The following is a 15,646-nucleotide window of genomic DNA, read 5'->3' on the forward strand; positions in this document are numbered from 1 at the left end:
GGGGGTGTAGTTTCACAGGAAACCAGAAACCACCCAGTAGCACCCAAAGGTAATTTCTAGTTGGGGCTATGCAGGTTAATGCCCCAACTTGTTCCTGGGTCTTTAATGTGGTGGCTTCTAACTTCCTAGCATTTCTAACAGCATGTTTGGTCACAACAAAAAATTGAGCAGCTATTTTGTGACGAATATGCGGTGGTCCATCAGTTTAATACCCTGCAGTGAAATATGATAAATTTGATATGAACGAAAAGAATCACACTGAGGAAGATTTTGGACTGCAAGTCAGGAGGTACTGAGATATTGGAACTAGCCACACAGTGTGAATAAATGTCAAATGAGTGAAAGATCTATAATTGGAATGTGAACCGGAGAATGCCATAATTCAGTACAAAACAAAGAAAATCTCTGCTCTACATATTACTGGATTTTATCTCGAATACATTAAATATTTACAAATCCTTTTCTGTATCACAGGCCAACTATATTGTATCAAGGGTTGACCGAGCAATCCGCAGCTACCACTTGTTGATAAAAAGGGTGCTATGTCAACAGCCATGACCAATACATTATTATTTCTGTACATCTATTTGCATGTTAAAAGTGAATCCAGTCGTACAAAATAGTGGTGCCATGTTGCCCTTTAATACTTGACCAATGTTTTGAAATACAATATCTCAAGGTGCATAATTCACGGTACTGCTGAAATTTTAGCGACTGAAAGGGGAAAAATGTCAATACATTTCAAAAATTGCTCTTTATGTCAGCATAGTCTCACAACTTAAATTTCACTATATCAAATTTGACATGGAGCACCCACTCCTAGCTCATGCCACATGCACCTGAAGAGGAAAATACACGAAGTATAGACCAGTTTGCCAAGGTCTCAAAATGTTATGCTCATTTCCGATAGCATATATCATTCATTGATGACGAGCCTGATAGGTCACTGCATGTTTGCTTGAAGCTTTTAGCCGGCGGAGCAACTCGCGTCGTATGAATATCAAATCCTGAGTGTAACAGTATCAAGGTAGGAAAGAGGGGTTTGAATAACATGTTACCATGAATTGGGTTTGAAAGCATTCATACACAATGTAACTGACTTTGTTGCTAGGCAAAGACTTCTGACAAGATGAAAGTGGCATCACAGGAAATGTTTGTGAAACCAATAGGGCACCTAAAAGAGCAATGTCTTGGATGTCTATTTGGTCAATTGTTGCTACACAACAATACAGTGAGGTTGGTCAACGATCACAGAAGTGTCGGTCAGAAAATCAAAACAGTGGGACTGGTTAAAGGAAGATTGGTGGGAGATAGCTATAGCCCTAATCCGACAAAATCTTGAAGAAATACTCCACTTCCATCAAGCCATCGGTGGGCAGGTCGGTGCAGTGGACGGCGTTGCGAATCTTGTCCGAACCAAAGAGCGCCCTCAGGGTGTTTGGGCGCAGCTGGCGGGCGATCTCAGGGTCAGCAGGCCCGACAAACTCGCGGAAGGCCTGCGGCGTTTCTTCCCCCTTGCCAGTGATCTCCAAGACATAACACAGTCCTGAGGTGAGCTCAGTTACCATGTCCTAGATGGGAGGGGAAGGGGTGGTAACAAATTTCAGCAGCTTGACTTCACCAAATTTCTGTTTTCTCTTCATGATCTTTTTTTTTTTTTTTTTTTAAAGAAGACTTGCAGTCACAAGTAAAGGCAAAGCTAGTAAAGAACATACAGGCAGAGGTAGAGCTTAACATTTCACTACTGAAGACAAAATTTTTCTCTTCAAATGATTCAGCTCTCAAATTTCCAGAAATCAAAAAGATGAAACACGGGTAAACACAGAAAATTAGCAGCAACAGAATGTTTCATGAACCCATAACCACAGTTGTAGCTATGATTGAAAAGTTCTACTTGAAGTGTTGATATTTCTTTCTACTCTGGTTGGTGCCAAATATATTAGTGAAGGTATGGCTGGGTCAGGATGATTAACTCCTGAAACATGCTAACTGATGTGTTTCAATTCATGGTATACTGAAATCATATCTTGCTGCATAGCAAGAAGATGGGCATGGCAAAATAGCTTCCCATCAAACATCATGTTTTTTGCTCTCTATGTATGTCACTTTCTGGTATTGGGCCAACATCCCTCATTTGCAAATCCCTTTTACTTGGCAAGAATTCTGAAAAATACACTGATAACCCTAATACCAAGAACACTATTGCCACTCTTGTTTCTGAATGAAAAACTTTAATGTGAAATATCTCTAGGAAGAAGATCACTTGCTGCAATGTTCACTTAAAATGAGATATCAAAGATACTAACAGAAACACTGGAAGCTTCCAGGCTTTGGCTGTGGTAGAAGCAATTAATATGACTTGCTTCAAAGAATGATCATGCAACATGACCCATTAGCTCTCCAAAAGCAGAGACCAACAAGAGAACAGAATGAAAGGCATTGTAAACTGACCATGTACTCAGCCACAACTCCCTTGTAGACTTCAAAGAACTCCTCCGAGTTAGCTTTCTCCACGTGAAACATCTCCAGGGCGGTCACCTGGAAGCCGGCGTTGGTGATGGTCGTCATTATCTTCCCTGCCTTGCCTGCACAGATTAACAGTCAATGAGATCAAGTATACTCTCCATCTACTAGTAAGTCTTTAGTTAAAGACAAAAGGGAGCTATAACTTGTAAAGGGGGTCACACTTAACCAGGGGTAGAAACCTGCATTTCTGCCCCTGCCAGAGGTACAGTGCACTCCGTTACAATGAACACAGTTATAATGAAATTCTGGTTATAACGAAGTAAAAATTCAGGCTGCAACATTATTCGCTCCATTTGTTTTTTGTTGTTTGTTTGTTTGTTTGTTTGTTTGTTTGTTTGTTTGTTTGTTTGTTTGTTTGTTTGTTTGTTTGTTTGTTTGTTGGTTGGTTGGTTGGTTGTTGTTTTGTTGTTTTGTTTGTTTTTGTTTTTTTTTTGGGGGGGGGGTTATAATGAAATTTCGATATAGCAACAAAAACAAACAAAAACAAAACTGTCAGTCCCAGAGGACTGCCATTATAACAGGAGTCCACTGTACTTTATCTCTCAAGGGTTTCATGCTTGTCTTTTGTATAAATATTTCAATTTGCAAGCATAACATATTAATGCTTGGCAAAGGAGGTGTGTGCATGAATCATAAATCACTATTAGCATGATATGCACAAGACCAATATCTAAGCACATAGGTAAGTATAGTGACTAAACAAATCAATGCTGTTATTAAATATTGCCTGTGCTGGTTGAAGTATGTAAAACCTCCGCCATGGGTTTTCAGACAAAATTTGTGAAAAGATATGTCCTCCATTGTGTCTGAGGACCCATCAGCCATTTGATATGAAATTTATGGAGTACTGGGTATCTTTACGGGCAAATTATGACATATTGCTTGAGAATGGAAAATATTATTTGTAAAGGTACTAGTGCAGGCAATATATTCATGATGGCGCCCCACTATAAACAAACAATGAAAAGAAACCAATGAATAGAAAATGTTAAAGTTAAAGTCAACCAACACCATACGTAAAGCTCATATCTCATAATGCACCCAATGAGAGACTAGCACCTTACAACCGATATTTTATGGATCATTTCCACAGTTTAACCGAATACCTGGCACAAATAATCATCTGTGACGTCCCTTCCTGATTGGCCAATGTCTATATATTATGTATCCTAATAACACATGAAAATGAATGCATGAATGGAAAAACTGGAGATGAAAGTGACAGGCATTATCTACAATACCTTCACCCTTAAGTGATAACTGTAAAACATAACATTAGTATACTTTCCCCAATGTTACAAACTTTAAAAACAAGGGAGAAGAGAATTACCTTGATATCTTGGTAAAAAATGCAACAAAACACAATTAGTGACTCTACAGGAGTCATGTTTTGCAATGAAAAAAAAAGATATGCACTAGTAATACAAGTATAGGAAGAACTTTGACCTCACAAAGCATTTAGATGCATTTGAATACTTGAAGATGGAAATGAATGGTTCTTGTTAGATTCCTAAACAAGCTACAATCACCAACTGCCATCCCTAGGAGTAAAAATCACCTTACCTTCTTTGACGGCCGTTGGTTTGATGATACAGCACGTACAGTCCTGAAAGGTGGCGGTATTGGGTTTCCTGGCTGACGGTCCAAAGAAGAAGTTTGTCTCCCTGTCCGCTGACTGCACCGAGTCTGACCCATGGCAGGCATTCTTAGTCCCATCTGTAGGATACAATGTTAGCGAGATTATGTTTATGAACATTTCTGCATTCTTAAAGTATTGCAATCAACAACACGCTCAAGTTGACTCTTCTCAACGAGTGATGTAATGATCTGACCAAGGATGTAGGCAATGTGAATTGAATTCAAACCCAGTATCATTAAGTGGAAATCCAAAGCTTTGTTGCCCATATCACTGTGACTTACATGTACAGAAATTCTGTACACTAGGAGTGCTTATATTCCTGACCTTACAAATTAATCTATGAATGTCTATCATGGTCTCTGTAGGGGAAAAGAGGGGGGGGGGGAATTATAATCACCAGTGCCAAATCGTGCCCTGATGCTGTGAGGGGCGTCACTGCGCGCCATGCTGCTGTCAGTTGGACCCAAGAGGGCCCTCCATGCAGTAATACCATTGTCAGCCATCAGCTCTAGACCAATGCAGGGACCGCTGCTCATGAAGCGCACCAGGTTACTGGTGATGAAGAAACAAAACACAAGAATAACATGTTTTACTCCTCACTGGATTTATGAACAATTCAGATGGCTTAAGAGTAGATTCCCTTCTGAATAGAGTATAACTCTTCCTTTATAGAATAGGTAAAACGATAGACATATTTCTTTAACGAAAAGCACAGGGAAAGACATGCTTTGGTTAGCGGAATCAGCAAGCCCATGAGAAGTGATTTAAAAAAAAAAACTTATTACATTATGTTATTTGAACGGGCTTAATACTGCATTAATGTTAATTCAATACATTGTATATATGCATAGAAATAATTGCTATTAGAGGTGAACATAGCATTCATTGCATAAGTACCAACCCTGAATATCAATGCTCTACTACCTTCAGGCAATCGTTCTACTTACAAATATCAAAACAAAAATACATTGCAAATCACCACTTATTTCTGATTAAGAAAAAAAATGTCAGTGCATAGTTTGCCTTCTGTGGTCAAAGAATTTGTGTCCATACTTGGTGCAATACTTCTTTGCTCTTTGGACTCTCTGTATTTGCTGTTCTTCTCCTTGATACTATAAAGATCGATCTATGTCTCACATAGACAAAGCAAAAATCTAACTATTTGCAGCAGGTACGACTTGACTTACTCATAGAAGGGTTTGCCGACATGCTCTGCGTAGCATTCCTCAGCATCCGACCTCGAGAGACGAGTCATCTTGGTGTTGACGACAAGGAAGCCGCCATCGTAGATTGCGTCAATGATGGGACCTGCAAGAATTTCATCCGTCACAAGGTTCAATTTTATTAGTCTGTAAGCGGAGCCTCTGAGCTAATATGCACATTTGCTCCATTACTGCTCACGGCTCCTGGCTCCCAAAAGGGCAAAACAGGGAGGTACACTTCATATTCATTGTAATGGGTCTCCTTCCTAGACTATCCCTGCCTCATGACAAACAAATCAAAGTGGTCACACAAAAGTTACAAACTCTGCCATCACTGCACAATAATGGATTCATACAGGAAAAGAAGGTGGCAATGTATAACTGACATTTGAATGAACTACAGGTAGCAAGGAAATAGCTATCAAATTGCAACAAACTTCAAGCTGATTGAGGAAGGAAACTGGCATTCTATTTCATATGTGAGAGAGCAATACAAGGTCAAATTGTATGGATCATACTCGAGGTCAAAATACAGACTACGGTACATATATGGAGTGGTATAATGTGAGAAAGATAGTATGAAAAACACACACTCACCAAACTTGGAGATAGCATCTGGCTTGATTATACACAGTGATCTGTAGGAAAGAAGTCAAATTTAACAAATATCAATTAATGGAAAAAAAGAAGATCAAAATCGAATGACATGTCTAACACCATCTCCTATCATACTTGTATCAAAATCTTGGATTTCAAAAGAGAATGATACCCCAACAATAAAACAACGTACCAGTAATGATAACAATTCTAACAACTTCTACACTATTTATCTGATGCCTGTCTTAGACAAGCGTGCCTTTAGACCAAGACAAAAGAGACTATCTTGTTGGGGAAAGAAAAAAAACAGAAATGAGAGAAAGCAAAGAAATAAACCACATGACCCCACTCGAAAAGCTCATCCATAAACAGCCCATAATCACTGAACAATCAATGTAATAATAATGATAATAATAATAATAATACAGGGTGCTTATAATGCACCAATTCCACATAGCTAACGTGCTCAAGGCGCAGTAGAAGTAACATATGAAATACAAAAAATCCTTACACAAACATGCACATGAAAATGAATGACACAATAATGATAATGAAAAAAAAAAGTACAATCCAAACTCACTTCTCTTTGACAGAGGTCAGTGCTCTCCTTGTGAAGTCGTCCGCATAGTCCACAAAGGTCAGTTGGCGTGAGTGGATGTTGACTGTGCTTCCAACGTAAAGGTCTTCAAGATGGACAGACGGGCAGGCGGATCGCTTGAGAAAGAGGCGACGGTTCTTGATGTCGTACTGTTATCAAAAGAATGACCGTGAGGTGAACAGTATTATAGAAATGTGGACTTACACAGTACATAATGTACAGGTTGTGGTGTTAGACTTCCAATTTACATGTAGTCCAACCATCCAACTTTATATCAAGTCTTTCAGGTGCACTGTTGACATTACCCTGTAAACTGACTTCATTCCTCTGCTCTGAAATCTAGTACATTATATAACTTTGTACTGTAACAAATACACACAGATATATTTTGTATTATACATCTAATATATACTTAGATAACAACATGGACATCAGCTAATTGAATTCCTACACATTCTACCTTGTAAGAAGAATCTCTGATGATGATCAGTGTGTTGTAGTCACCATTATGATTATCATCATACCATTCTTTCCAATAGTGGTGCTACCACTGTTATTGCTATCATATTCATTATTATCATTAGCAATATTAGCATCAATTGAGCATCCTTGTAGCAGCAGTAAAATTAGTGGTCATCAACAATGTAGTAGAATCATTATTGTCATTTATCATATGTAGCATCATGCCTGATACTGAAATTACACTGTCTTGTAAACATTATACTAAATTGCATTGATGTTCTCATAATCATCAAAAATATTAGCATTACTCACTGACAACTTCAACTTCCACAGTTTAAAAACAAAATGTATGGCAGTCATTTCACTAACTGTTCTCTTGACAGGCTACACATTTGTAAAGCTCAAACTACTCCCTGTTGTATCTCTTAACAGCTTGCATCAGGATATAACACCAGGATTTTAAAAACAAAACAAAAGCAAAAGCAAAACAAAACAAAACAAACAAAACACTGTACAGGATATAGGTACCATTTCAATTGTGGTGTCCTTTGGGTAGAAGAGAAATTGGTATCTCCTTGTGAGGGCTGCATTAGGATCATACCACTCAGCAATGAAAGAGAATCGGCCATCCTGCGCTGCACTTGCCTGCAAAGAAGTCAGAAAAAATATTCCGGTATGAAGCACACATTATGCAGAAACAGAAAAACCAAGGTAGTTTTAAGGCTTGCCATATTTTGATGTGAGGTGTATGACACTGACATCTCATAAGTTTTTACAAACCATGTCTACACACCACAACACCCGCTATTAAAATTGCACGGTATTCTAGTTGCGCACACATATGCTGAATGCATGATATATTGCGAGCTGGGCGTTATAATCATGCTATCACTATGCACGTGTGTGCATATGACACCACAGTGGTGGCGGATTTTGCTGCCAGGCCAGATCGGCCTATGAATCTATAGTACAAATGTAAGTTTACCTACATAGAGACAAAGCCCTATACTTAATGGACATTTAGAGGTTCTACTTGCATGTGCCCTTCATCCACAATGTGGTAGTATAGTAGGGGAAATCATACCGTTGGTGTGTAGTGTGAATGCTTTCTTTTTTTGTTTGTTTGTCTGTTTATATGTTGTATTGAGTTTTTTCCCCTAGAGTAATGTGGACATCAGAAATATACATCATGCTGAGATTCTTGAAACTTTGTATGTCAACCAATTGATAATAGCAAAAACAAACATACCTACAAATTCTAGACAAAATTAGCATAGCTTTTACTAAAGTTCTGACTTTCCAACACACAGACTCCGGGTTGTTCAGGTTTTTTTCTCTCATTTTGAGAACAGGCAATCTACACGGTTCACTAGTCCAGTGTCACTAGTGACTATTCATATTAAACTACAGTGTCTTTACAATAAGACTAGTGTCGCCTTTGCCAGTTTACACTGTAACTTCATGGACAAGCTGCTATCAGGATCAACTACGGTTGTACATTGTACATGTATACGGTCAAGAGTCAAGGTTCTAAACACTTTTATCATCCCATGGCATCCAGTCCAGACAGCTTGCAAGCCATGCAAGCTGTGGGATTTTCAGTGTGAGCAGGCGCATGCATGGGAGGAGATTTCTGTACATAGCGTTTTATTGCATGGCTAGATGAGTGCAGTGGGCAGCTTGCACGAAAGGCGCCCTAAGGTTGGAGGACGGTGGAATTCACGAAGAAAGTAAACCCGAAATTGTACAGTGATTAGTTTGCTGACAAATTTGAGTAACCATCAGTGTGGAATAGTAATTTGGAATATGGTACGCACAAGATCTGGTTAGCTCTTGTTTTATTTTTCTCTAAAGTTACGAACATTTGTACAATGATGTCAGACTTCAGTTTCATGATGCTGATTCCTACATGGTGGAGGTTAGAGCTGCAGAAAAAAGCACCGAAAATTTCGAGTCGGATCAGGCCAATAGGTGCAGCAGCACTAGCCCTGCATTGAGGGAACCCGCGGGCACCCATGCTTTGATGGGTCGCTGCACATTGGTTGATTAAAACTTGATTTTGGTCAAAAAGCGCAGACAGAATTTTTTTTCTTCTTTTCATTTTGGAGAGTGGACATGTGTCTGTATTGAGCAAAAACTCACCGTGCGAAGTTGCCACCACATTATGTTAGATTTGACCAAAAGATAGGTCTGTATCTGGTCGTATGTTATCTGGGATTATCTGGGATATGTTCGGCGGAGACTGAATCTGGCTTCACAGATCTCCTCCTAAATATGCAGAATGAAGGCTGACGTACTGGCTCCTGTAGTGAAGCTCCCGTGGGGCTGCTCTGCCCGCTGTTGTGCGCGGACCAAACGTTAATATGCACAGCTTTTTTACATTCAAACAAGTTACAAGTACAAGTACAAGACCGCTGAAAAATGCGCTGCGCCATACCTTGTTGCTGCAAGGTTGCATCGGGGACATTGCAGCACCCGTCGGTGTCCGAATTTTGGCAAGTCGGCTCTTGCATTCAACCCCTGTACATTTAGTCACTGCATCGGCATGCACAGAGATTTTGTTCTTTTGTGTTTTTGATTTGAGGATACCATCACACTCTGAGCTTGCGCTAAGTGACAAATCTCGCAACAGAACGGCATATTTCTAAATTTTTAGCACTTTTTGGGCGACCCTGATTCTTAACGCGGGACTTAATTGTCTTGCCGAAGGTGCCCACAATCAATAGGTTGATTATCATGGCACTAGGGACGCAGACCAAGCCTGAACTGTCCTGCGTTAACCTTCAAAACTGCTATTTACACTGTACAAATTCTTTTTTTCTCTCTCTCTCTCTTTTTACAAAAATGCCCAATGATGGTTTGTTAGAACTTCTACTTGCTGACCCTTGACATAAATGTGTCAAGGGTTGGAGCAGCCACTACTTCCTCTTATTTCCAAATTCGCACATGCTTTAGAAAAGTTTAAATACACCGATTCTGCATATTTGACGCCGAAATTCAGGATTTTAGATGGATTCTTGGAGGTGACTAAACGACTACACAAGCATGTGAAATTATGTGATACAGTGTATACTGATATATATGCGTGTGTTGTGGCAGTAGAATTTGCTGGCTTGCGATAAGACATAGTGATAAGTGTCCGGATTCTGGAGGCTGGCCAAAAACTGATGGCTTTAGCCTCTTACTCTACTTGTCTAGCTAGTATCTAAAAGACTGATTAAGAGTATAAATTTGCCAATTTAGGGCTGTGAACTAGATGCAGTTGAGAAGGGTGAGGTAGAGTTCTACCTCATCTCACCCAATTCTCCACAGAAACAGTGGTTAAGACTAGAGTCTCACTACTGTATGGGACTCGATTCTGTCTGTCCTCCGGAGAACGATAATGTAAAAAAATATACTTTAAGACTCCTCCGGACAGACGGATCTTTCTGTCCAACGTCAATTACCATAATATATAGTCGCCACTTGTGTGTATTTCCTATGTAATCCCGGGTTGGGGAACTATAACGATAGGCACTGAAATAGTTCACCGCCCATAGCGTGCCACGTACTAAATTAGCGTGTGTGGTATAGGATCTACACACACTTCAAAGTAGACTGCATTGTGCATCATCGCTTTTGAAAAACTGTGTTAATCTGCTACCTGAAATCCATTCAAAATCAAAAACATGTTAATTCTCGCATTAAAAATGGTTTTGTCACCTGTTACATACACATAATGGTATATTGGTAAAATACATAATTTGCATCAGGGGCCTACAATTATTTGTGTTCTTATGGAGGAAAAAGGTGAATTAGGAATGTAAAATGTCTTTTGAGCGACTTAAGGTAGTGGCGACAATAATGGTAATTGACGTTAATGTTGTGTTAGTGTCAGAACTCAGATGTGAGATGGATGAGAAGTGATTTTTTAGTCAACAACTGGGGCCACAGCACGGCAGCAGTTGCAGGGACCTCATGTCGATGAACATGGTATGGCCGGGGACACGGGGTGCTCATGAGGTGATCTCGCGAGAGGATCCTTATGAGTGGTTTCCTAGACTGATTGGTTTATTGCTAGCTAGCCATGCGAACAATGCTATGCAGCACGGTCCATGTACGATCACTGCCCACTGGCCATGCCCCATATGGAGACACAGTCAACAGCTCTGCACAGCTACACACAACACAGTCACTGAACGAGCAACTTCGTATTCTTAATAGTCTTAATCTTAGGCCTACTTGGAGTAGGGTACTGTAAAACATGATATACAGTATTCGCGGCACGGAATTTTCGCAAATTGGAGCCGACAGCCTTTTTCATGGCATGAAATTTTCGCGAATTGCTACTGGCGTTCAATGCATATACTAGTGTAGATAAGAAATTCTGCTTGCATTTTAATTCCATGAATCTTGGCCCTCGCGAAATTCGCGAAATTAAAATGCACGCGAACATTCCTCGTTTTACAGCAAAACCCCCAGTACTCAGTCACTTAAGTTTTTTTGCAATATTTTTCAAACTATTAATACAATAATGTACATTCATACATATCTACAGCAATGTACTGAAATATATCACAATTTGTTCATCTCAATTTTCATTTCCTTAAATATCACACAGAATTTCACAAAATCCCATTTAACACCTTGAAAATTCCCCAGTATACGGTCACTGCGACCAGTATTCGGTCACGCAATATGCGCATTCAAAGTTAATGCGTGTTCAATCAAGGCAGCTGAAAAATGCGCCGCACGCTACCTTGCTGGCGCATAATTGCATCGGCGACGTTGCAGCGCCCGTTGGTGACCGAATACTGGGGAATCGGCACTTGCATTCAACCCTTTGTTTGTATCGACATTAAGATACTGCAATAGTCTGTATCAGCACGTATGGAAATTTTGTTTTTCTTTTGCGTTTTTGAGGATAACAATATTAAACATCACACTCCAAGCTTGGGATAAGCAAAAAATCCTGTGAAAGAACGGCGTATTTCTCGATTTTTAGTGCTTTTTCGGCGACCCATACTCTTCAGTCTTAAATTAAAACTGGGCTCAATCCGTGCGCGCTAGTTTTGAAAAGTAGCACCAATTCTGCACTTTTGATGGTAAAATTTGGGATTTTGGATAGATTTTTGGAGGGGGCCCAAGGGAGTTTCCTGTTGTGAATGAGTGTGCAAGTAGGGTAAGAGCACCAGTAAGTTTATTCGGTCAGCTACCGGTATTCGGTCACTTGTACCCCTCGTCACCAGCCAGTAAGTTCAACTGTCACAACACACGCAAATCACATCAATTCACATACAGTAGGCCTACTGTGAGAAAACAGCCTGTTTGTAGGGTGGTACATCCTATTACCGGACGCTTTTTTTCGTGGCTTTGAATTCTGTACTCAGAGGATGAAATTTCGGCTAAAAATAACACCACTTATTCACAGACTCCTGGAAATTACGAATTCAGCCAACTTATGTCAATTCTTCGTTCCAGATTTTAGAAAATATGCTTCAAACGTTCCCCCTCTTAAAATAGCTGTTTTTTGCGCGGTGCTAAATCGCATTGTATTACCGGACGCGATTTTCGTAATCGAGTAATCGAGGTCTTTCGCACCTAGTCCTTGCACGAGAATCACAATTCATCCCAAAAATCACCGTACACATTCTCATCGAGCGGATGACAAAGAAAAAAATCGGCAAATGAGGCTCAAATTTCGTATTTTACGGTAAAATGTCTGTCTCGAACATTTCGAACAGTTCACGCAAACTATTCCGCATTGTTCGCGTTTGAGGACGATAGCTACAATTTCCGATATCGATCAGTGAAATTTTGGTTCTATTGGAATCTTCAGCATTTTTCCTGTATGTGAGTGGGATTTCATAGAATTTCAATCGTGAAATGTGATTCAAACATGCATGAATATTAACTATATACGAGGTGCGGGTCACTCAACTATAGTATAAATTTGAGGTAAAATGTGATTTTTTTCGTGTTTTCACATTTTTATGTGGTGTTTTTTGCGATTTCGGTCCACACAAAGTTCTGTGAGGCTACTCTACGGTACGAAGTCTCGCGCGTACAGAATGTCATTAGTACGCAAAAATGTGCGTGTCCGGTAATACCATGCTTGCCCCTACTGTACACTTTGTTACAGCGAATGGGTTGTGGTGGTGTTATAGTACAAACACCGCCACCACACTAATTGGCCTACATTGCATGTGATGTACATGTATACTTGGGTGACCCGCACCTCGTCATGGTTAATGTTTGCGCATATTTGAATCACATTTCGCCACTGAAATTCTTTGAAATCCAACCCACATACAGGAAAAATGCTGAAAATTCCAATGGAATCACAAGCTCACTGATCGATATCGAAAATTTGCAGCTATCGTCGTCAAACGCGAACGATACGAAAAAGTTGCGCGTTTAGGAAGGGGCCCGCAACTCGTCACCCGCACTCCCATAGACAAAGCACGTAAAAGATGCGTGCGGGGACAGTGGTGATACTTTGCACGTAGGGTCCTATTCCGATTAAAATTTCAGATTTTCGCGAAAAACTGTTCGGTTTTCACCAAAATTTGCTTGGTTGTGGTAGCCCTGCCAAGTTTCAAGCGTACTGAACACAGTCCCGGGCATAAATTTTTGTTTAGTGCGCTTAAAACAATTTTAAGCGGGGTGACGGTATTCGGGCCCCTGACGAGGTGCGGGCACTTCACTATACTATTAAAGTATACCGCCACACATCTGACACTACACAACACAGACATCCAAAAACGTAGCATTTAGGATTTTCTCACAATCACAATAACAATTCATTCATCTATATTCACGGGTATTATTCGAAGGAGACTGTTGTAATAGGGTTTTACCATGATTTAAATTGTCGCCGGTGACGAACTATTGCTTCAAATCGGCTGAAAAGAGAAGACTTGCCAGGTAGACTTTCCGTGATAAGGTGTCTGCTATCGGTTTGATGTTGTCAGGCAACAATCCTTCCGTACGATTTGTACTGATTACAAGACAGTTTATTTCTAGCTAGATATAATAAAATGAAACGTCTCATATTTAGTATGATGATTAATAAATAATTGCATTAGCGTCACAATATTTATATGCAGAATTTTGGAGGCTTAAAAATTTGTCAAAACAGAAAATTATAAACCAAAGCGTTTAATATATAAATAAAAGCCTGCTCACTTTCCCCAAGGAGCTAGCTCTTGAGGCCCTTAGTCCTAGCTGCTGTATATTGTGCTGTGGTGCTGTCCGTGTATTAACTGCTGGCATGGCACTTACACGCACTTCAGCGCAGAGCAGAGTGCACTGCAATATTGACGACATAGCATAGTGTCTATAGGCCCACTTTATACAGTGAGTGAGCAAGATCGACAAGGACCGTGAACACGGTACGTACATTATGTAAATCTAGTGTAGAGCACATCAATTATATTGTAATTTTGTGTGCAGAAGTAAAATAGTTTAAACGCAGACAAATATGTAACCGCAGCAGCGACCCCATACGGACAAATACGTACCGTAAAGGGGTCGCACAGCAAACCTATACCTGTCACGGAAGCACCTGATATGGCTAAGCATTTACGTGACCAGAGACCAAAATACAGGGTTTTATACTGAAATTAGTAGCCTTACTCTTAGATAAGATACTTACAATCACGGCAGGCGAAGTCGATTTACAATATGATCTGTTTTGAGAGCCCTGTGAAAGAGTTTATCTGAGGTTTTTATAGTCCTACCGCATTTCGTATTGTAGTACGACTTACACAGCGCATGCGCTAATATGGATAAAACGTAGCAGATACTGTAATACGCAATGTATGCGTGTGGAAAAAAAAACACGGAAAGCTCGCTGAGAACTTATGAATAATCATGAGACGTAACAAATAGAATGCATGCTGGGCGATGATTTACTATCGGGCCTACCGGCACTTATTTATTTCGTTTTTTAAGCACATTTCGAATGTGTGGTTCATTATTTATTTGCAATAAAGGAAGTGCACACATAATGAACATCTGGAGATGTGAAGGATTAAGAAAATAACAGGTGATTTTCATGATAGAGGGTATGTTTTGGTTTTTTTGTTTTTTTTTCCCCCAGTCTGCAGAGGCAATGCCCCAGATGTCTCATCTATAGATCAAGTTTCCTTTCACACTGTACATTATAGTTTTAATGTTGTACATTCACAATGGGCTCCACTCACAAGCTCTGCTTCTTGGGGACTCATATTCATTTTTGCTTCATGTTTATTTTCTACTGTGATTTGAATTGAATACACTTCTGTTACATACATGTTTTGTTTATTTCCAATAGTTGAGAATTGTTTGATTATTTATTGAGAGACCTTTTTTTTTTTCCAAAGACTTACTACCGCATGAGAGGAGATCCTTCGTGTCTTTCTTTTTCTGTCAGGCTTGTCACTTTCTGTTTGATTGTGTGTATGTGTGTGTGTGTCCGCGTGCGTGTGTGTTTCATAATTATTGTGTGTAACAAGTTGGAAGAATTGGAAGCTAAATTTCTATGTACTGTGACATACAGATCAATACAATTGACTCTTGAGTATTCATTCATTTCATTCATTCATTCATTTCATTCATTCATTCATTCATTCATTCATTCAAAGCAATGGGACAAGAAGT

The 15,646-nt window shown here is 39.7% G+C and overlaps 1 protein-coding gene across 1 annotated transcript; it reads right to left on the bottom strand.

The window, feature by feature from the left end:
• Positions 1 to 1,294: 1,294 nt before the first annotated feature.
• LOC139744600 (nucleoside diphosphate kinase homolog 7-like) lies at positions 1,295 to 13,969 on the bottom strand. Its single transcript, XM_071655030.1, has 9 exons — positions 13,864 to 13,969; positions 7,553 to 7,669; positions 6,545 to 6,711; positions 5,965 to 6,005; positions 5,353 to 5,473; positions 4,563 to 4,717; positions 4,090 to 4,242; positions 2,452 to 2,585; positions 1,295 to 1,571 (listed from the first exon to the last, which is right to left on the bottom strand). The coding sequence occupies exons 1-9, from the start codon at positions 13,864 to 13,866 to the stop codon at positions 1,323 to 1,325; spliced, it is 1,140 nt and encodes a 379-aa protein (XP_071511131.1). The 5' UTR covers positions 13,867 to 13,969; the 3' UTR covers positions 1,295 to 1,322.
• Positions 13,970 to 15,646: the final 1,677 nt, after the last annotated feature.

This window comes from Diadema antillarum, unplaced genomic scaffold (genome assembly GCF_040938485.1).
Source record: "Diadema antillarum isolate AM-2024a unplaced genomic scaffold, OU_Dant_1.0 seq00001192_RagTag, whole genome shotgun sequence".
Lineage (NCBI taxonomy): Eukaryota > Metazoa > Echinodermata > Echinoidea > Diadematoida > Diadematidae > Diadema > Diadema antillarum.